We start from the raw sequence: 24011 nt of genomic DNA, 5'->3' as shown, positions 1-24011 counted from the left end.
TTATAATGTTCTCCTATTCTGAGACAACAACTGAGTGCACTAATATTTTTAATTTGAGTGAACCTAAAATATAAATTTTTAGCTGCGACCACACCCCTATTGCACTTTGCTAGATTTTCATTGGTCAGTTCAAAGTCTAGTCTTGGCTTGTTCTTTGGAAAATCTTGTACAAGTTTGGAAGCCTTTTTCTTGTTTTTACACAGTAAGATTAGATGTTTTCTGCATTTTACTTCTTTTTCCTTGGACAAATGCCTTTTTATGGGGCTTATCTACACTGGACATTGTTTTCATTTCTTCTGTCCTCCAGAGAAGAGCTACAGAATTACAGCTGTTAAACAAGTTAAACAAGATGCCTTTTTTTCCCTCCAGCTCTTTTTCACATTCTGGAAATTGGTGAGTTATTTTCTATAACTAAGTATCTGAAATTTTTATTTTTATTTTTTTGTATTTTATGCTTATCTTATGTTAGAAAATGAATTACAGTGTATGAATTTAAGAGTCAATACAATGCGTAAAGGTGTTTTGTGTACAACTGCAAACCAGACACAGTATTCTATATATATAAGTAATTAACTTATATTTTCTTAATCTGTGCTGTTCATAGTGGTTTGGCCGAGGTTAACAGTGTCCTTTACTTCGTTAAATGTAATGGGCCTTTAGAGTTAATATCAGACATTACCAGCCTTACAGAAAAATGTATCGGAAATGCAAATACCATTCTTTTCCCTGTGTGAAGAGAGCACAAGGATTGAGCCTTTTCCTTGATAGCATCAGGAACATAATGATAAAACCCAAATGATCTCAAGCGTGTGCACCTTCTTCCAGAACCCTGAGCTAACAGCCATAGATACATGATTGGAAGTCCTCTCAAGGCTCCTAAGTTCTTCGTAAGGAGCTCTGTGACTATTTTTTCTTTATGTCTGTCCCTTTACATCTGACTGTCTAGCTACACCTTTCTATCTATCTGTTCTTCTACAGCTAACTATTTACCTATAGATCTCTGTCTTTCTGTCTATATTTATTAGAAAATTGTAATTGACATTCAACACTTTTTTCTGTCTCTCACTCTCTATAGAATTTTGGTCATTGGCCCAAAACCACCCTTCTAAGATCATCCTTGAAGGCAGTCTTAAAATTGATGAACTTACCAACCTACCTCAGCCAAGGTGCCTCTTTTTTTGCGTTGGACATGTAGAGCATGAGAAACACCAAAGTTTCAGAAACTGAAGAATGATCTTGTTTTGTATGAAACATTTCTGATCATTGTAAAAGTGCACATACACAGACTGTTCTGCTGCTACATTGTCAGTAAACTCAACGTGGTGCTTACTTTTTCTGCCACTGTAATGGTACCCTCAAAGGTATATGTTCACTACCCTTCAGTTAGGGAACATAATTGTAAGTTATTCTGTTATAATTCTACATTTTAAAGTTGTGTTGATTTCATACGCATCATTTCATCTCCTGGACTTACATTGTGTTCTTTTATTTTACCCAGTAATTCCCACAAATATTCCTCTCTTTCTGTAGAACAGAATGCAATGTAATTTGAGAGAAAATAACCGGGTGTTAAAAACACTTATGTACATTTCACATTACTTTTGCCTCAGAATGCATAAAGATTGTAATGTGATGTGGGGTGGGGAGTGGTCATGTATCTTTTTTGTGTTTGTTTGTTTTTTCTTCTCCAGTTTCCTCTCCTCTCTTCCTGTCCAATTTTACATATTTGCCACATTTTAGATTGGAATAAAGTTTATTTTATGCAAAATACTGTTTTGTTGCTGTGATTTAATTTTAAATAAAACATTTTTTAATGCACTTATAAATAATTTTTGATGGGAAAATATATAATACCGAATGTGTGAGTGTACCTCCAGGGGGTATTTCACTCAATGATTCCAGGGAGGCCCATCGTGATCCTGAACTGGATACGCGGTTACAGATAATGAATGAATGAATATTAAATTTAAACAGTATTTAAAAAAATGTAATTTTTAAACTTCAGTTTTGTTGATTATACAGCAGATTTTCAGTATAAACTATTCAGATTTAAATTTTTTCAGCTCAAATGTTCACTTCAAATTCATTTGTAATTGAAGTTAATTTTACTCAAATTAATTAATTGTCTCCAGTATGCATTACTTAAATATTTTAGAGCAATCACTTGCTTACCTCAAACTCTTTAAGTACAATCAACTTATCTCGGCTAACAGTGCAATGTGTTTATGTTTATATGAAAACAACAACAACAAAACAAAACCTGTCTATTGCCATTAAACAATGAGTTTGTTCTGTGAAAGTTGCATAAGTAGGCACTACTTCACAGAAGTTACAAAAATAGCTTCCTTTATCTACTGTCAGGATGTAGATGACAGGGTTTTGCCTTGCACAGCTTAAAGTGACCGGAAAGGAATTTCTGCAATCTTGGAGTGCAGACAAGTACAGTGTGAAAGCACAAAGAAATGAACACAAAAGAGGAATCAGAGGCTAATTGCGAAGGCCTAAAATGTAGAATTGAATGTAAGCTGTTTTCCTTACTGAAAGTGGCCTGTTTAAAAATAATTAAGATTGTTTGAAATCCATCAGTGTTTTATTTAAGTACTTCATCATTCTTTAACATTCTCTACCCATCTTTACAAGAATAAACCACAGATGAGTTGTTCTACGTTGATCTGTTGTAGAAAGTGCAACAATCTGCATATTTCAGTATGTTCTCTTTATATACAAGTGGTTGTAGTGCCCAGAGATATAAATCATACTCATTTCCTGAGAAATTAAGAAGTGGGTCTGACGCCATCCTGTACACATGCTTGGGTTTCTTGCATTTAGACTGACCCACCGTGCCCCTGAACTGGATAAGCGGTTACAGATAATGGATGGATAGATTTATAAGGAAGAGTGATATAGTGGTGCAGCAGATAGTGTCGTAGTCACACAGACTGGCATCCCGTCAAGGGTGTGTTCTCGCCTTGCACTCAGTGAATCCAGGTAGGCTCCAGACCCACTGCGACCCTGAGCTGGATAAGCGCTTACAGACAATTAATGAATAAATTAATTAATGAATTTAAAAGGAGCACACTACATATTGCGGATGTAAAAACTCTTATTAAGCTAGGGTGACCATATTTTGGTTTTCAAAAAAGAGGACACATGGGACAGGTTGGCAGCACGGGCCTGAGCCCAAAAAGTGGACAAATGCTTCCATAACCATGCAAATATGCTGCTGATCTTTAATACATGAGATATTCTTTAACAAGATAGATAACAAATGCCTTTTTGGACAGATTCTTTTTCATTTAACATTTGGCCCTAAACAAAAATTTGTAATTTATTTAGATTTTATTATCATTGAAGCTTATTTTCTGTCCATTCCAAACTACAAAACTGAAGCCCTGTATTAAAAAAACTCATGATCATGACAGAAACTGACGAGTTTACATTTTAACTGTGTTTTTTAAATTTTACTAAAAGCAAGCACCATATTTTATCAACCAGATGTTAATAAATGATTAGATGATTCATAGAATTGCACACTTCAAGGAAGGGATTAGGATTTATTGTAGAAATTGGAACCGGGGTGGGGGATTGTGGACGGCAAAATCCTGGACATTTTTGACGATTTGGAAATCCCGGCCGGACGCATGTTTTAGGTCCTGAAATGAGGACATGTCCAGCAAAAAGAGAATGCCTGGTCACCCTAATCAAGCCCATGAGCCCAACAGGCCATGATGATTTTATACAGGAATAAAAATAGCCTGTGACACTGTGGTGAAGACTTAACATGATAAAACATGTTGTAGGTGGAATTAAATTCACATTTAAGCAGTGGTTATCAATTATGCTGCAGCAGAGCCCCTACTCTACTCTCCCCGTTTCATACTGATTATGAGGACAGATGTAAGTTGAAAAACATTAGATGAGATCAGTATCAAGTATTATAACAAGTAATATTGTGTGGTCAGTGCTCAGTGTGGTCATACTATGGTTGGGTGGTAATATGATAATACCATATACCACGATATTTAAACATTTGGACAGATTCTCAAAATTAGATCAGTATTTATGACGTGTGTGCTGTGTCAAATTTCTGTTGTGTCTTTAAGAAAATGGTGAAACATTTTTGTGCATTTAAGTGAGCCTCAGGGAGGGGAGTAACCATCCGCAGTTGTGAGTGTGGCTTAAGAGACGAAGAAGGGTGAAAACAAAATACTCAGAAGACTCTTCATTGGACTTTGTCCTCACAGGTTTATGAGGATTCATCCTTTAATTATGTGTGTTTTGAGCCTCAGTTCGCTGGTATATTATGTGCTGTGGTGTGCTAAACCAAGTGTCAGTTGGCTGGTCAGCTCTACTTCTTAGCAGTGTAGAACCGTCTTACTTTACTTATTTTTTAACTTTTCTCCTTCTCCGAGAAACTGATTTCTTTATCGTCAACATGTGTGTGCACTGTTGGGCTGAGCTGAGCTAAACTGCACAGCACAAACACTCAGAAAACCCTTCACTCGACTTTGTGCTCACAGATAAAAGGCTCAGTGCGGCTTGACAGTGCAACCCCTTACAAACCCACACCCTCCCCACGGTAATACCGTATACCGTGATAAAATTGAGACTGTATATCGGTATGAAAAATGTGAATACCACCCATCCCTAGGTCACACTTTTAAAGACTCACTGTATTAAAAAATGTGCCCCAGTATCTTGTGTGGGAATGTCACACTATATTAGACAATTGTATAATATTCTCACAAAACACTAGTCTCGAAGACTAGTGACGAAGCTGTAATTGGACTACATTCAGTAAATACATGCATTTTGAACTTTAGTAGCAGCAGGTGTGTCGCAGTCACACAGCTCCAGGGACCTGGAGGTTGTGGGTTCGTTTCCCGCTCCAGGTGACTGTCTGTGAGTTTAGTGTGTTCTCCCTGAGTGCATGGGTTTCCACCGGGTGCTCCGGTTTCCTCCCACAGTCCAAAAACACACGTTGGTAGGTGGAGTGTGTGTTGCCCTGTGAAGGGCTGGCACCCCCCCTCCCGCCTAGCACCCAATGATTCCAGGTAGGCTCTGGACTCGCTGTGACCCTGAACTGAATAAGCAGTTACAGATAATGAATGAATGAGTTTCACTTTTACACAGCACAGCTTATACTTCAGGTTGATTCCCAAACTGAGAGAGGCTACCACAAGTCTTACATTATTTAAATAAATTCATTTTTAAAACCCTGGAAAAATGGTTAGAAATGAGGTGTCCAGAAAAATGGCCGCTAACCAGTGTAACTAATGGTAAGTTGAACTGCATTATTGAGGCCAGACTTAGATTAAGTTACTATAAAGAAAGATATTTTACAAATGATTTGTTAGATCATTTATTTTGTTCAGAGGCCATGAAGTAGTAATGGTTACAGGATTAAAATTTCTCATTTCTCAGAAGAACAAGAATAAATCATGTTTAATAATATTACAGGTCAAAGTCAACACCAGAACTAGTAGAGACTGTTCTCCCACTACTTAAAGCTTGTAATATGGCTTAAAACGGAACAGTAATGGTACCAATAACCAGAGTGTAGCAACAATGTGCTGTATTACAGAGGACAAAGTGTTTTTTATTTTTGCTTTTTTGTTTTAGTTTTTCTTTTTTGTTTTTGTTTTGTTTTATAGAGGTCTAGTGACCCTCTAGTAACCACAAAAACCCTCTATTAAAAAGTGTAGTTTTCACATAAAACATACATTATAAATGAGGGTAGGGTTAGTCATACTTATGTCATCATTTCCCCATAAGAGCATATCTCCAGTTTTGGCACAAAACCTTGTATCTCCAAAATGGTACAGTTTCAGGAAAAGGGAAAAATGTTCTTATGTATTAATGATATTACTGCAAAAGAATCCAAGAATTGTACCACCATACCCACCAACAACCATAATGATTTTGGACCATTTTGCTTGGCCATAATCATGTAACATATAAACAGTGTAATAGGCAGCTTATAAACAGTGTAATATAAAATTTGGAGATACAAGGCTTTGTTCTGACAGGGATGTTGTACACATGTTGAATCTTAAGTGTAGTCAATTATGTACTCAGGATAAATCTGGTACTTCTCAAAGACCACAAAGATAGCAGGGTTGGCCTCATTGTCCACGCAGCTGTCATAAAAGGCCTTTTTGCTCTTTTTCTGTGGGGGTCGGACGTAGCTGCTGTTACCCTTGATGAATTCCCCCACGAGCACGAGGGCAACAAAGATGGTCTTAGAGTTACCTCTGGATTTCGCATATCTGTCCGAATATTTGGCATCTCTGGCAAAGTAACTTCCTGTGCAGAAGATTAAAAATGTGTCACAGAAAATGTGTAAAATGTCAGAGCTGAGTTTACTGTCATATTTAACTAACATTAAGCATCAAAACAGCACTCTACCTTTCCCATAAAGTGTGCCATGTACTCCACAGACCCTCCAGTCAAAGTTGTGCTCACAGATGGCCTCTATTAAAGACTGGTCAGTGCCATGGAAGAGGTAACGCTCATCCACTTCACTCCCTCCATTCCTCTCCTTCATCTGTTGTTTCTGCCTATTGAAGAGTGCCAGAAAAAATATTCCTTTAGCTCCAGGTTTCATTGCATTGTTTTTACAAAAGAAAAACAAAAACTGAGGTACATAGTTTTATATACACAGCAGTAATATGCACTTATGTTTGTTGAGTTTTTTTTTTTAAGTAAAGGATATAAAAAAGTATTTAAAATGGAATAACATACACCTTTTTCCCATATAATGTTATAACAAGTCTTTATATGAGCATTGTTAATTCTACAGCATCTGTCCTCCCCATAAAAGGGATCACTGAAAGAATTTAGAAATGTACTTACCACTGAAAGACCTTCCACAGAGAAGGATTCTGCACTCTCCTGATGTTGTGAATTGTGCTTGTGGGCATTGTATGTTTAAACAGTAAGCTCACTCTTTTGTATTCAGGTGCAGTATTTGACAGATTAATAATCTGAAAGGACAAATTAACATTTACAGTTTTAATGTATGTGTTTTAATGTGTTTCAAACACATACATGCTTAAGATCAAATACAAAATCCCAGCTTCAGTTATTTGCTTGTTGAATTTGAGAATAACCTGAAATTACTGAAGGTAATAAGCTTTGGATGGGGAGCTCCACTTTTTTGTTGCAGCTCCATTATTTGTATTGCACTGCTTTCATCAGTGTTGTCCCATTGGAACACTGCACTATGTTATAGTTTTACACTAAGACAGTTTGCTTTTACAGATGTGATGTTTTATGTATAATTTGCTATGATTGTACTTGTACCTGGTAGGTGAATCCCGGTGTGCAGGTATCCCAGTGGGCAGGTACGTCCTCAGAAGAACTGGAGTTTGCCTGGGAATCACTGAGGATAGTGTTTATTATTATTAGCTTCAAGTATGTGTTGCAGCACAATTTTCCAGAATGTATTGCAGCACAATTTTTTACAGACATTAATAAAAACTAATATAATGAACAGAAAGCAAAATAATATAACCAGCTTAAGGTTTTTTAGCTACTTAAATTTTCTGTAACCCTTGAAAATTTCACAGGTTAATTACATCCCAGGAATAGTGTGAACATGAATTACTATTGTGAAAATATTAAGTAGACGCTACCTTTTCAATTTACTCTTAACATCTTGAGCTGAAACAAATCGAGGCCTTCTCCTGACCTGTCGTACGGTCTTGTATCTTAGGTTCTGCTGATACATATCTGGAAATTGAAAGTTGATATTATTTTAAAGTGTATATAATACATTCTAATTGATTATAATTTATAGAAAATGATATATATTTATAATTTATATAAATCAAAACATATTACATTACCTTTCAGGTTGAGCACATAGTCATGATTCCCCACACTGAATGGTATTTCAGTTTCAATTTCAGCAAGGTACAGATTTTCCAAGGCTTTTGAATTGAGTGGTGACACATTTAGCGCATCATCCTGTTTATGAAATATACGACAATATTTAATTAAGACTAATTCCAAATGTATGAAATGTTGCTGAGATATACAGTTATGACCATGTTTGATGAAACTCTATATACATATGTGTAGGGGTATGTGTGTGTGTGAATGTGTGTGTAAAATTAATACTTACACTCCCAGTAGAAAATGTAGACATTAATTGGACTTACCCCATATCCATATTCAGTCCAAGATCCTTGCTCATTCTTCCAGTACCAGAGCCACTCAGTGGTCAAGACAAAGTGTGGAGGTTTGGTAACAGAGGATGCTGTAGAAAGTCGGCGAACTGCTGACCCTCCACATGTCATTTTGTCAAAATTCACTGGCTGAGGTCCAGAGCTGTGATCAAGTACACAACATAACCCTTTATTGGCTGCAGACAGGCCAATAACAACGAGGATTATTTACATAAATTATCCTTAAAGGCAGAGCCTGTTAAATTGTAAGAGAATGTGTTTGTTCATAAATGTCAATAAAAAGATAAGACGAAAGACAAGAAGAACTATATAACAAATATTTCCATATGAAAAGTTATAGGACAAATCATGTAGGCATGGTATATTAAAGTCATATTAAAGTCTTAGAACTAATATTGTTCTAAGAAATACCTCATATCATTGGCTGGGTTACAGTAGGCTTTCTCTGTGTGCTCTTCATAAGGCAAGGGCATCCATGTAACTCCATCCTTAGCCAAAAGCTCCCATTTGTAAGGCAGATTGTGGTGAACGCGGACACATTTCTCTAACATAGACATTTAGAATCAAGAAAAGATGCTAGTTTTCTAATAAAATGTGACTGCTTAAGCAAGACATTAGCAAACGTGGATACAGTGATGTTCAGAGTCAGAGAGGGAAATCAGTTATGGTGTTTGGAATGAGAAAGTCAGAGTTCAGTGCTGTAAAATTATACAGGCTCTGTGCATTGCTGTCCTACAAATGGGAAAGGAGGAGGAGTAGAAGATTAACAGTATGTAAAACTAATACTTGAGAATTCCCTCTATGTTTAGAACTGAAAAAATGGCTATGTGAGGGTGGAGAATAGCATGTTGTCACAACAAAATGGGATTCTTATTATTGATGTAGTCAGTAAGAATAATAGTTTGACTTCAGGAAATAAAACTGATACAACTGTGCGTTGAAGACAATAGACATACTAAGGGATCAACAGGGATTAACAAACCCATGCAGTAAAAGCCTATATGGGTAAAACAAACCCACCAAGTACCCCTTTAGTACAACTTGCAATGTGTGGATAAACCACAATATCAATAGATGTGCAGAACAGTTACACTTTATACAAATACATTCACTGTGTGGTATGCAAAGCAGATCATGAGACTGGAATCCATAGAGTTGGCCTTTGGAAGAAGCTGGGTTTAGTCTAATAAAGAATGGATGACTGACGTTGCATAATAGACCTACAAATATAAATCAATCAATAACTAAAATATGATTCTTTTTTATGAAGGAATTCTAGTAAACATAAATATATAGGGTTAAATATAGGTTGTTATACAACATTTCTAATAGTTTTTTTGTCCTGCCAAGTGTGTAGTGTTTTTCTTTGCTTTATGTAGTGTGTAATTGTTGCAGTGGAGTATTAATGTATTGAATGATTTTGTGTATCATCTAACATCAGTGATTTTGCACAAAAGAAAATAGTTTTGAGTTGCTTTGAGGCTTTGTGAATGTAGCTGCAGGTGTGGGTTTGTGGGTGTGTGGTTACTGTTTTGAGAAAAGAGCGGCAGATTTCACTATAATATTTTATCCATTCAGAAAAAAACTAAGAATTGTAATAGTTGTTGAAATATGGTATTTTTACCTTTGAAACTGCATCCTTTGCGAACAAAAAATAGGCAGATTTCATTACGGTCAGCTTCACTCACTGAGTTGCTGGAATGCAGCCTTTTGGCCTGTTTGCTAACTAGAAGAGAGGAGAGGATGGGCAGATAGGAAGAAATTAGGAAATAGAAGATGAAGAATAGAATATAAGAAAAAAGAGGGGAGAACACACAGATCATAATGATCCACTCCTCTGGGACTACCTTAGGACAACCTGAGATAAATCGTGAGCATGTGGTGCTAATACACCAGATGTATTTTTAGGGGTAAACAGTTACTGCAGAAGTGTCAAATTTTGGGGACATATTTTTTCCCTTCAGTCAACAAGAGCGCACCTGACTCTACTTTTAACACAAGTCTCTATCTGAATACTTTGCACAGTCACATTTATTTAACCATAAGCTAAAAGCCCAGTGCTAGACCTTTCACTGGTCCCAGCTGTTACTTATACCTTTGCTAATCTGTTTCATAGGAGCAAATATTTTCTGATATCTGCAATCTGCCTTACCTTTCTCTGGTCCTTTAGGCGCAGGTTTGTCATTCTTCCCAGCGAGCAGAAACTTATTCTTGTATATTTTATGAAGGTTGTGAATATTCTCTTGGCTGAATCCTCTTCCATTTAGCATTTTCATGGCTGTGGAATCAAGTGAATGTGCTCGCTTACAGGCAGCTCCAAATTTGCAGTCGTCCTGTAGAAAGTGCAGGCAGAGGTGCAGGCTGGTGCAGGATGTCTCATATTTACAACTGCCATGTTCTCCGTTGCCTTTGTTATAGTGGGAGCACACCTTAGAACAGCACAAGGTGATAAATGATATATTAACTCATGATCATTTCTGCACATCTAATTATATGATCATTAGTGTGGTGATGTGTGTATTCATAGGTAAAAGGTCATTAATATCACTCAAAAAACAAGCTAGTATCACCTCGGGAAGAAGTGAAGGGTCATTTTGCAGCAGAAGTTGGAACAATTGTGTATCTCTAAGGCCATGAAGATTATTTTTCCTCAGGAGTGAAGAATTATGTGGTGACTTCAAATCATGGGAGTTTTTGCATTTAGATCTGGATGTGACACAGCAGAGGTCAAGCTCAGAATAATAAAAACAATCAGAGATAGCCACTGCAGGAAACACATTAAGCTAAAGGAACAGAATTGAATGAAAGTGTAAAAAGTATGGAGAACATCTTTTTCTACAGGCATTTTAAAATAAAAAGCAGAGAATTCTGGAGAATTACTATTCAAGCTTCAGTTAGTTCAAAATGCAGCAGCCAGGGTGCTCACTAGAGCTAGAAAATTCGACCATATGACCCCAGTTCTCTCGTCCCTACACTGACTACCCGTAAAATTTCACATTGACAATAAAATACTTCTCTTAGCTTATAAATCCCTAAATGGTTTAGGCCCGCAGTATCTTACTGAACTCCTCATACTGTATCGCCCGTCACGTTCACAGGACGCCCATCTACTCTTAGTTCCTCGCATTAAGAAAAACACTGCAGGAGGAAGAGCCTTTTCTCACAAAGCTCCTCAACTCTGGAATAGCCTCCGGTTACTGTTTGGGGCTCAGACACACTCTCAATCTTTAAATCCAGATTAAAAACCTACCTTTTCAAACAAGCTTTAGGTTAATCACTCACTTTCAGGTTACTCCTTCTCTATTGGTGTTCGAGCTGGTTTTCATATCATATACTACCATAGCTACAGCGTTTTTAGTTAGCTTTCTGGTAACCACCAACACGCTGTCTGTTGCTGGGTTCTCTTGCCTGACCCGTGGAAGCAATTTTGCCTGTTCTTTAACATGAACCTACTAACCTCTTTAATTTTATTTTTTCCCTTTGTCTGGTTTTCTTTCTGTCTCTCTCATGCTTTAAGATGTCCTGCTGCTCTCCAGGTGTTGCCTTGGTCCAGGCCCTGTGTGTCCTGTACAAGATCCTGGCCTTGTCTCATCTACACTATCATGCTTGGTCATGCTGTTTTATCTCAAATTAACTCTGCGTCTACTTTTAACTCTCACAGAATCACTGATCACCTCCTCCTTCCTCAGACTCGTATATCATTAATATTCTACATTCACATTACTATAACCCCTTCATCTGTCATCAGTTCACTTTTACTTCTGTTCTCTGTTGTGTCTCCGGTGTCGACCCGAGGAGGATGGGTTCCCCGTATGAGTCTTGGACCTGGATCTCTGTAAAGCTGCTTTGTGATGACTTTTTGTTGTGAATAGCGCTATATAAATAAAATTTGATTGATTGATTGACTATTGATGTGCAAATGCACTCCTCCCTTCAGTGCTCCTTCAGAAGCTCTGTTAGGCTTTTTGTTTCTTGGTTGGAAAATATTTGCTGAATTTTACTATATATTTATTGGATTGAAATCATATACCGAATAATTTTGTGTGAGTCAGACTGATTCCCCCAAATGGGGAACACCACACCATTCCCCTGGAGAAGGAGTAGGGTCAGACTGATGAGCTCATCTTTTGGGAAATGGTTGAAAAGAGGAGTCCAATTAACACATTTCTTTCTACCTTCTGAGAAATAGCAGGACAACATGCAGGTGACATCAACCGATGACCAATATATTTTAAGCCACATATATGTCATGTTGATAATGGAGTATACACTCAGTTAACAGGCAGTGCTTAGTCACTGTCATTATTTGATTTGATTTAGTTTTTAATTTAATTTAAATGTAACTATACATCAATATCTTTGTCTGGCAGCAGGAATATCAGTGAACTACTCTGTTATACAATAATAAAAATGGGCCGGTTTCTTACCCGAACTTGCAGTTTCCGCACACAAGGTATCTGCAGATGTGCAGTTGCCCGCAGTCTCCGCAGTCAGACTCGGATTTGCCGCAGACTCGCAGCGGGGTGACAGCGGATAGCAGCGGCGGAGAGCCCCGACCCGGCTCCAGCTCGAGCCTACACTCGGACATCCGTGCCATCAGCCCCGAGAAATCCTTCTCCAGCCTCGCCATTCTCCAAACTACAGACGAACTTCCTGACTGCTGATCTATTTTCGTTTCCCAGAAACCGAAACTATAAAAACTCTTTCATGTTGACGCTTAGTGGCGCTGTTTTTCATTTTGAGCCCTTATCACATCAGTCTACCTCTGCTTTTCATTTTTCATTTACACAGTTACATCTTAAAACCAGTGTTTTTCTTAATACAAAAGGACTGCACAAAAGTCAGAAAGCTCGGCCGTATTTAAAGATCTGGACTATTTTTTTTTCGTTCTATTTCCTTGTCCCAAAAACAGCGTCTTCAGAACTTCACATCTTTTCAGACCCACAGCCTCAACCACTGAGCGATGGATAGAAACAATTGTGGATTACCTTCAGATCTTAAGTGGGAGTCACTTAAAAAGCTTAAAGTCGTGTTCATCTAATGGTCACAGGTTTACTGGTCTATGTTTTATGGGTGGGTTCTCTTTTTAAACCCTTATAAATTAGCCTCTGTCCATCAAAATGACTTGCTTAGATTTATTAGAAGGAAAATATATAAGCGATAAGGTTGCTGCAGCTTAAACCTCTGATTTCATTCAATGCATGGAGACCTGAGTATACAATTAATCACTGACTCTTAACACTTGGCACCGAACCAATCGCTTGCATATCAAAAACCCCACCCTGTATGCTGATGATTGGTTCGGCTTATGACAGAAATCCCCGGCCACCAGAATGTTTGTGACTGTATTTTTAAACCAACAGTTTTAAAAACATCAATGCTCAAGTTCTAGAGATTTCTTTCTTTAGCTCATTTACCTTTGACTATTTCCTTCATTGTGTATTATGCTGTGGCTGGGGTAGCTCCCAGCATGCCTTGCAGGTCAACCTAGGACTGTTTTGGGGTTGGCACCATTCTTCACTGTGATCTTTTAGGTGCAACTAATACAAGGTTGCTTGTTTGCAGTATGGCTGCGTCCCATCTCGCAGGTCAACCCAATATTATTTCATGTCTAATCTCTTCAAAACATATAGGCCCACCTATGGATTTTCTAACTGCAAATTAACTAAATGAATGATGTTTGCCGTCTTTCAGTGTTGTTTGATGTACACGCACATATGGAATATACTTAGCAACATAATACAGAAAATCTTTCCAGTTCTTTATACAATGCTTTGTTCTCCAAGTTGGTTGTCAGAGAAAGTAATACTAAACTCACAGCTATAGTAACAGGCTCCTCCCACAGATTCAAAACAGAACGTTTCTGTGCTGCACAAACACTTGTGGAGTTGAACAAGCTCTCCAGCTTCTCCTGCATAAACACCAGCATTTAAGACGTTTACTTTAAATTGTGACTTTAAACAATATTTAGCTTGTTTTGGGTGTGGATGAGATGTAATTTCTCTAAATGAATGCATAAAACAAATCCAGTCACAAATTATCATACTAACTGTGGCAAAACAAAGTTTTTTTTAATCTAATGTTTGCATATGTTCATTGCAACAGCATTTTTGTCTAGTATATTAACATATTGGCAGCCCTTGGTGGTGTAAAGAGGTGAAAGATCATCTGTTTAATGAGAAAATATGAACAATCAGTGCATAGACCAGCACACATGTAGCTTATAGAGGGAGATATAAGCATTATCTTCAAGAGTGAGTAACTTTAAACACACATAAACAGGAGTTAAAATTTCCTCACTGTTCTTTACAGTTTTAAACATCTGGAGCACCAGCAAAGTTATCTGTTTATTTACAGCTGGAATCAAATATTTTCTAGTAGCAATTTGAAAGGACACCTGAACTAAAATGTTTGACATTGGATTGATGTACATATGTAGTGCTAGTGTTACTAGAAATCAAATTTATTTCAGGCACTGAGGCTCCTCCTGATCAGTTAATAATAATAATAATAATAATAATAATAATAATAATAATAATAATAATAATAATAATACATTTTATTTATAATGCACTTTACATTTCAAGGAAATCTCAAAGTGCTACAGTATAATCAGAAGCAATAAAAATCTATTAAGAGCAAGTAAAGAAAAACAAGATCAGAAAGAAAGTGCATTAATATTACTACTACTACTACTACTACTACTAATAATAATAATAATAACAACACTAATTTAAATTAACCTTCATTATCATCATCATCATCAACATGATCAATTAAACCTAGTGAATGTTAAAGATTCATTATTATTTATCATCAAACGTAAAACTCTGTGTGTTTGTGTATTATATTATGTAACTACAAATGCTTTACTAACTTAAAGTACACTGATCTATACTTCATAAAACATCAGACTTAACATACACTCATGAAATCAAACATCTTGACACCTCTGGACCATACTCAATGATGAACTCAGGGTAGATCTGGTACTTCTCAAAAACAACAAAAATGCTTGGATTATTTTTGCTATCAACGCAACTGTCGTAAAAGCCTTTTCCTGGTGTTTTAGCAGGTGGACGGACAAAGGTTTGGTGGCCGCAGGTGTAGTGACCCACCAGAACTCGTGCCACAAACATCTTTTTGAAGTTGTTTGAAGAGTTAATGTAATTATCGGAGTAGGAAGCATCTCTGGCAAAATAACTCCCTGAGTAAGGAGCAAAAAACCATGTCATAGTGTGAAAAAAAAATCAAAATAAAAGTGACAAATTTCGAGCTGTAACAAAATATCATCTTGCACATTAGTGTTTACAGGAGTTCATCGTATACATTGTGTTTACACAATACACGTCACTGATTAATTTAAATAATTGTAAAATGGGTAAAATTTATATTTATTGTATTACCACTGTCTGTCATTTAGCATTGATTTGACAGAAATCATAGAATAACGTACTCCTACCTTTGCCGTATAACGTGGCATGAAGTCCGCAGACCCTCCAATCAAAGTTCTGCTCACAGATAGCCTCTATGAGAGATGGATTAGTGCCATGGAACAAGAGTCTTTCATCCACATCTCTCTCTCCATTCCTCTGCTTCATCTGCTCTTTCTGCCTGAAAAGAAAATATGCATTTGAATTTAACATAGCTTTGAGGAGCAGAATATTCAGGTAAGCCTTGCACTAAACAAATACTATATAAAAAACACATGGTGCTATTTGTTGTATTTCACAGCTAAATCTTGAACTAAGAATGTTCCCATATTCCCTGGAAAACTGAGTGTAAGTTTAGGATTTGTGTGTTATAGACATCTCCGATTTTCTAATTATTTTATGTTAACCATTATTAAATGAAATGCTCTATAATATGTGTGTTATACAGTACAATATGTTGTAAACATAACTGCTCAGAAACAATGATAACTCATAATGCAAGTGACTTAGGAAAGTTTTTATGACAAAGCAATATGACTAGACATTCAGGTATTTGACATTGAACTTTTAGACATTTACACATAGATACTGAACTTACCATTGGAATACCTTCCACAGAGAACTGTTCTGGTTTCTCTGAATGCCAAGGATGGTGTGGTTGGGCATGGTCTGTTTGAACAACTTCTCCACCATGAGGAATTCAGCATCAGTCTTAGACAAGTCAACCAACTAACAAACAAAGTTTGAATTATGTTTTGTCTTACTAATACAAATACAATGTCTTACTAATAAAAAAAAAAAAATTCATTAAGCAAAACCTTTCAAAGACTTTGGTCAATGAATCGTCTTTTAATTCAAACAAACTGGCCAGTAATATTCCATATAATACTCCATAAAAACACTTGACGCTGGTTTGTGGATAACATGAGTATGTGACTAGGATGCTATATTGCAGCATTGTAAAACAAAGCTTGGTTTGAGATATTGTCCTTTTATAAACTTGAATACTCCCATAAACAAAAATAGAGACACTGTCCATTCTCTGAGCTCCACTGAGAAATGGGCACTTTGTAATTCTACAATTTTGAACACTTTTGTCCATTCACTGTCCACCCTGTAAACACATCTAACTCATTGGTCCACCTTGTATGTAAAATCAGATACAGTAGCTCATATATTGCTGCAGTTTGTGTTGGTAGTCCTCTAGTCCTTCATAGTGGACACAGGACGCCATCCACAGGATGCTACTTGCTGGATATTTTTATTTGGTGGTATTCTCAGTCCAGTAGTGACACTGAGGGCTTTAAAAACTCCAGTAGCACTGCTGAGTCTGATCTACTCGTACCACACCCACAACATAACAACCCCACCACCACCACATCAGTGTCAAGGTCAGTGGAGAATGGACAGTACAATGGACGGAGAATAGAGAGTAGAAATAAAGAGGTAGTCAAAACATTATGGCTGACCAGAGTATATTCATTTACTCATTCATTAATTATCAGTATCTGCTTATCCAGTTCACAGTGAGTCTGAAGCCTACCCAGAATCACTGGAGACACACCTGTAGGGGGGCAACACACATTCACTCACACTCTCTACCTATGAACATTTTTGAGTAGCCAGTCCACCTAACAAAGGCCTGTGGGAGGAAACAGGACCACTCGGAATAAACCCACGGGGACACAGGGAGAACACATCAAACACATCATAGAAAGTGACCCAGAGCAGGGCTCAAACCCACAACTCTGGAGCTGTGCAACAGTGACACTACCTGTTGCACCACCTGCGTATATTCAACCACACCTATTAGTATTAATATATAAGAAAAAATGTATCAAATCTATACACCACTGTTTTGTATGGAACTGATTACAAAATTATGTGACTGAGGGAGAGGTACCTTGAAAGAGAAGTCAGGCAGCGCCTCTCTATTCCAATGAGCAGGAACTGCTACGGTGGAAGAACTGGACTTTTCACTAATGTGACAATACAAGAGAAAAGTGTGTAAGAATATTATTAGCTTGCGAAATAAAATTGCACATTTGTGAATATGCCAGTCCACAATATTTTGTCATTTCAGTTGTTATTGTTGACTACCATTTCAGATTTCTCTCAACCTCGAGAGCAGAAACAAATTGTGGCCTTCTCCTGATCTCTCTCCTGGTTTTGTAGAGAATGTTTTGCTGGTACATATCTGTATATGAAAAATAAAATAATGAAAACAATGCAAAGCAGGGAACATAATACAGGTAATGAAGGACGGTAATAGAGCTAATTTATACATTATTCAAATAGAGTACCTTTTAGGGAGATTATATATTTATGTTTCTCAGAACTGACAGGAATTTCACTGTGAGGTTCAGCATGGTAAATGTTCTCCAACGTCTCAGAAGTGAGAGGTGTTGCATGCTCTGTATCCATCTACAGACAAATATATAAATTACATTTACAGCATTTAGCAAACGCTCTTATCTAGAGCGACTCACAAAAGTGCTTAGTGTTCAGACAGAGTGTGTATCCTAGCTAGTACAAATAGGTTAGGGTCCAAATTCCCTCTGAGCTCAGATGCTTGTCTGAACAAAGGCCAGTGCTGATAACTAGAAAGAACAAAACAAAGTAAGTGTAATACAAAATACAATCTAGTCAGTGCTCAAACCTAGAAGGGAAAACTAGTCATTGGTGGTACCTTGAAAGAAAGGAGTTCAGTGCAGTATAAATGTAAAAACAGTCTGTTACGGTGAGCACTTAGATTAGTGCTCAACTAAGTGGGTCAGAAATAGAGTCTGCTGTTTGGACAGCTAGTGGAATTTCATTCCACCATCTGGGCACCAGGAATGAAAAGAGTCTTGAAAGGAGTCACCTGCTTGAGAGCAGATGACGTCGAGCTGTACTTGAAGCTCAAAGGGCTCCAGGTGCATTCCGAATCTTGACCATTGCCATAAGCTAGGGAGAGGCTGGTTCATTCTTGGCTATGTAGACAAGCAAGCCAAAGAAGCCATTGTTCAGATTAAGTGAAAGGCATATTCAAACTGGCCAACACTGAACCAGCTGAGAACCATAATTAACGCTACTCACGCCTTGGCCATATTCGGTCCACACTCCTTGGTCATTCTTCCAGTACCAGTGCCACTTAGTGGTCAGGATAAAGTTTGGAGGTTTGGTGACAGAAGATGCTGTTGACAGACGACGAACCACTGCCCGTCCACAGGTCATTGAGGCAAAAATCACTGACTGAGGCCCTGGACTGAGGAATTTAACTCAAGTTAATATTTCAATTATTAATATATTTAATTATTTTTTAAAGACATCAGTGTTTAGCTGTCTTGATGTGTTGGTATTATTATTAATAATAACATCATCATCAACAACAACAATAATATTAAACATCAAAACTCCTCCATGTGAAAGATCACATCAACAGCTAATGAAATACCTCACATCATTAGCTGGGTTACAAAAAGACTTCTCAATTTCCTCTCCATTGTGCAAGTCTTTCCATGTCTTTCCATCCTTTTCTAAAACTTGCCATTTATAGGGCAGGTGGTAATGAACACGGATGCATTTATCTGAAAAAAAAAAAAACACCAGAAAATGCTAAAAAAGGTGTGTGTGTATGTGTATATATATATATATATATATAATAGCTACAGTCAAGTATATCTTTACCTGAACCAACATTAACAACCTCTTTTTACTGAAGGTTTTACTAAATGTGTTTTCTGTTGGTACTGTGACTCAAATGTTTTTGTTTCTTTAAATCAGGATTGTGATCTAACATTTTTTTTTAATGGTTTGTTTACCAACTTAGTTGGTTTACACTAATAATTCAACTGTCCTGAATATTTTAGTCATATCCTCTAATACAAAACGTACAAGAGATGAGTTATATTCTGTAAACATTTTTTAAAAAGACCATTTTAAAATTGTGAAGACAGAAAGTTGAATTATAGATTTAAAATTAAACCATTAAATAATTGATTCCTGGGTATCGAGTAAAAGATTCCTTGCAAACACAAATCAGAATACTGACGATAAGTGTAATAAGATCATGGTAAGATTCAAATTTGTATCATAAACAATCCATGTTTGACCTTTGCCAGACCTTGTGGCTTCTATACAGATCTGCGATAGAAAATAGTCTTTGTTTTTGCTGTAGTATAAGGTGAGATGTGGGTTGCACACCCAAAGTGTCATAGTTTCAGTGTAGTGTCTTAAAGTTCCAATTCAGTATGTTTAATACAAGTTCTAGTAGTAAGACCAAAGTCCAAACTTTCTACAGCATGTGCTCTTCAATGTCGTAATGTCAGTTACACATATAATATACGCATGATGCCTGACATTCCATTGTGTGTACTACACCTAGTTTCTGAAAATATAAATAATGTTTGTCTTTTATTCCTCTCAGATCATATGATGTTTGCCATAGTTTACCTTTAAAACTGCATCCTCTGCGGATGAAAAAGAGACAGATCTCATTTGAGTCTATTTCACTCACTGGTCTACTGGAGCTCTGCCTTGAACATTCACTTGCAGCTGGAGAAAATAAAAAGATAAAGAAATATAATCATTAATATTAGAGAGGACAAGGAAAGGGAATGTGTGCCAAGCTGAAGACTAAAGCTGTCAGTGTTATCTCCAGTGTCTGAGCTATGTCTGACCTGTACTGGGAACAGCAGGTTTCTCTTTCAGAGGAAAAACAACCACTTCTAATTTGTAAGAAGAGATCAGAAATTTGTGTTTATAAATCTTGCAAAAGTTGTTAATATTTTCTGGGCTGAGTCCTCTTCCATTCAGGATTTTCATAGCGGTGGCATCAAATGAATGAGCCCTCTTGCAATCAGCTCCAAATCTGCAATCGTCCTGCAGGAAGTGCTGACAGATGTGCAGGCTGGTGCAGGACTTCTCATATTTACAGTTGCCATGTTCTCCACTCCCTTTATTATAATGGGAGCATACCTAAAACCATAATAAAGATGACCTGAATTAGAAAAGAACTTGGACTCCTTGAAACATGACCTGAATATTTCAAATACTGATGTTGGACACATGAGCACCACTCTGTTTACAGTCAGTTATAAATAAATCTTACCTCTGGCAATAAGTACGGGTCATTCTGCAGCAACAACTGAAAAAGATCTGACTTCCCAATGTTCTGGAGCGCTTCTCTGTTCAGGAGAACAGAGTTATGAGGAGAATCTGTCACATGGCCATTCTTGCATTTCGCTCTGAAATTGAAGAGAACAGTAAGTTTAGCTTATCGGGTTACACCTGTATGCTCTGTTAGTAATGCACAGTTCATCATAGAGGCTAAGAGTCAGACTACTAACTGGTTAATCTAGGGCAGGGGTGTCAAACTCAAATACACAATGGGCATACACAAAATTTTAAACTTGAATAAAATCGCGGGCCAACATTGAACAAATAAACCTTTTAATATGGTCCAAACATGTTTTGCTTTAACATTAAATATCAAAATAAACCTTTTCAACAGGTTAATAAATGTAAAAATAATATAACAGTAATAAATCAATCAAGCATTCAACCATTCATGCCTTGAAGTAGCAAGAAACATATGCATAAAGAAAAGGTCAAACTTATCGCTCAGTTTGATATACAGTGATCTAATCTGATGTGCCCAAGCCAGACACCTGGCATCTCTTCTTGGATGCAAGTCCATCAATGTCTGGGCTCAGGCTCTGAGCTGAGGAAATCCTCAGTATCGCGTGAAGGTGTTCATCAGTCAGACGTGTCCTGTGAGATGTTTTGGTCATCTTCATCGAGGAGAAAATCTGCTCACATAGATAAGTGCTGACGAACATGGAGAGCATCTGAGCAGCTTGGGTGCGGAGCTGAGGCATTGCGTCAGGGATGAACTGAAGAAACTGTGTGGCACCCACAGCATCATATTTTGACCTCAACGTGTCATTACACTGGAGGTCAATCAGCTCAATTTGGAGGTTGGTTTGTGCAGTTTTCACATCAACTGCGAAGGGATTACTGAGCAGTTCAATCCAACATTTCTGGACTTTGAAGTCGGCAAATCGCCGGCTAAACTCAGCGCTGAGTACACTGAGCAAACTGTGCGCATGGGAACACTGTGGTAGAGATCTGCATTTTTATGATTTGGCAGCAGGGAAAATGGCCAAGGTTTCCTTGCAGCATTTGATTCACCCACAGGCACAGTTTAGTTTTGAAGGCCCTGACTGCAGCGTACATGTCTGTGATGATGCACCCCAGCGCCTGAAGCTGCATGTTCAGCGCATCGAGATGTCACACAGAAAGGCCAGCTCACAAAGAAACTTTTGGTCCCGGAGCGCTGTTGTGTCCTTCCCTTTGCTTTCCAGAAACTGACATAGTTCCACACGCAGCTGTCCAAAAAGCTCCTATTTTCTGCCTTTCTTTTCAGCATTTTTGGAAAGGGGTAGCTCAGAGATTGCTGTAGCTTGAGATTGCTATGATGATTGTCACAGAGGAGAACGTTTCTGGTAGTGGTTGCTATGGATGTTCCTGCCAATCCTGGGGACTGACTATATTGGGGATTGTGACTATAACATAACTCATGTTAATTTCTGATATATACATACACTGAATAAAAATGTATTACCTTAATATTCATACATGCATTAGTTAATGTTTATTAAATTAACTTTACATTTATAAATGCATGACTTATAATTTGTTCCTGTTTAATGCTTAACTATTTACTGATGCGGTAATGCCTTTATTTACTGTCAGTTCACGTACCCTTAATATAAAGTGTTACCAACATGCTTCACCTGGACTATGTTGTCTGGATGGGAAGAGTTATCCTGATAAAGGACTTTCTCTTGTTTGTACTTCTTATGGTTAGCCTTGACTCTGGGCTGTTATCTGGTTAAAATTTGTGGAAATAATGAACTCATACTCACCCAAATCTGCAGTTTCCACACACAAAATATCTGCAGAGATGTAGATCCCGACAGTCCACACACTGACCAACAGGAGTCCGGCAAATTCGGAGTGAGGTTTTAGCGAGAATTACACTGTCGGGTTTCAAAAGCCTGTCTCCAGTCTTCTCTTTACCTTCGACAATGACGAACTTGTCGCAGTCGGTGAGAACTTCCAGAAGGACTTCATCCGCCACATTCAAACTTTGACGTAAAATCTGGTCAAGACTTTTAAACTCTAAACTAGCCGCATTCTGGCAAACTGCCTGGTAAATAAACGTGGACAGAGAGTGAGACATGGCCTTGACTGCGTACGATTCTACAGTGGATCTACACAGGTAAAGTTCACTATTAACTCCTTCTTCTGACGTCCTTTTTCCTCACAAACGAAACTGAAACCTCCACACCCTGAAGGAAAAGGGGCGAGGTTCGGTTTTGGAGGGGAGGAGTTGGGGAATCTGCAACCCGAAGGCATATGGCCTAAAATGACCAGGGATACATGTCCTGAAATAGAACTAGTAATCATTTCGACTGTGATATCAACAGTTATAGTTCTGACTAGTCCTAATAGTTTTACAGATACCTCTAATTATTTTATGGAGCTCTAAAATATAGTTTAAGAGATCTACAGTTCTGATTCTTGTCAGAATTACGTGTTAGATCCCTTTATCATGGAGGGTTCATTATGTATTTGCATCTTATGCATATTTATGTCAGGGACATAAGGCTGGTAGTGTCTGTGTGAGATGAGTGTAGGGCAAGAGGTCATAGATGGAGAGTGTCCGTTTAGAAGGATCTCTGGGGAGGAACTTTCTGACCCTTTCAGCAGGGTTCTAAAAGCTAAACAAATTACATTCTCACAGCGTTCCCCTAACGTTCCAAAATTATGTTCTTAGAATTTTCCCATAATGTTCTATTTTGGTTGTTGGGAACTTTGGAATATTCTCTCAATGTGAATTTGTCCAGTCTCTTTAACATGCTCAGAATGTTTTTTTTTAAGTTACAAAAACATTCAGGGAACATTACCTCAACCTTATTTACACCAATAATTTGACATTCTAGGATCATTGTCTTGGAACGTTCTAACAATGTTACCATAATGTTCTATTTTGGTTGTTGGGAACATTGCACTAGAATTTTCCCTCAAGGTGAATTTGCCTTTGCATTTTCTGTAACTGCTTATCCAGTTCAGGGTCACGGTGGGTCCAGAGCCTATCTGGAATCATTGGGCGCAAGGCTGGTCCTTTAATATTCCATTAATTTTTCTCAGTATGTAGTTTTTTTATTCCCCCTTTTAACATTCCCATTTATTAAAAAATACAAAACCTTTCTCCAAATCACTCTGATTTTCTATGGTGTTCTAATTCAATAATGATAAAACTCACCTGCTATGATAATGACATACTGAGGCAAAATCAGTGCAAGATCAATTAATTTAAAAATGTTTATTATTATTA

The 24011-nt window shown here is 37.5% G+C and overlaps 2 protein-coding genes across 2 annotated transcripts; both read right to left on the bottom strand.

The window, feature by feature from the left end:
• Positions 1–5360: 5360 nt before the first annotated feature.
• On the bottom strand, positions 5361–12860 carry LOC136709490 (protein mono-ADP-ribosyltransferase PARP12-like). Its single transcript, XM_066684763.1, has 12 exons — positions 12620–12860; positions 10763–10898; positions 10345–10621; positions 9817–9918; positions 8604–8736; positions 8166–8334; positions 7851–7971; positions 7638–7734; positions 7306–7384; positions 6856–6986; positions 6409–6560; positions 5361–6306 (listed from the first exon to the last, which is right to left on the bottom strand). Exons 1-12 carry the CDS (start codon positions 12820–12822, stop codon positions 6053–6055), a joined length of 1854 nt encoding a protein of 617 aa, XP_066540860.1. The 5' UTR covers positions 12823–12860; the 3' UTR covers positions 5361–6052.
• A 1949-nt stretch (positions 12861–14809) lies between these two features.
• Positions 14810–23472, bottom strand: LOC136709489 (protein mono-ADP-ribosyltransferase PARP12-like). Its single transcript, XM_066684762.1, has 12 exons — positions 22537–23472; positions 20718–20853; positions 20287–20584; positions 20060–20161; positions 19062–19194; positions 18704–18872; positions 17929–18049; positions 17726–17822; positions 17529–17604; positions 16224–16354; positions 15655–15806; positions 14810–15399 (listed from the first exon to the last, which is right to left on the bottom strand). Exons 1-12 carry the CDS (start codon positions 22851–22853, stop codon positions 15119–15121), a joined length of 2013 nt encoding a protein of 670 aa, XP_066540859.1. The 5' UTR covers positions 22854–23472; the 3' UTR covers positions 14810–15118.
• Between the last annotated feature and the right edge of the window lie 539 nt (positions 23473–24011).

This window comes from Hoplias malabaricus, chromosome 11, assembly GCF_029633855.1.
Source record: "Hoplias malabaricus isolate fHopMal1 chromosome 11, fHopMal1.hap1, whole genome shotgun sequence".
NCBI lineage: Eukaryota > Metazoa > Chordata > Actinopteri > Characiformes > Erythrinidae > Hoplias > Hoplias malabaricus.
The sequence above is the reverse complement of the archived record's forward strand: the minus strand, read 5'-3'. Positions and strand labels throughout refer to the sequence as shown.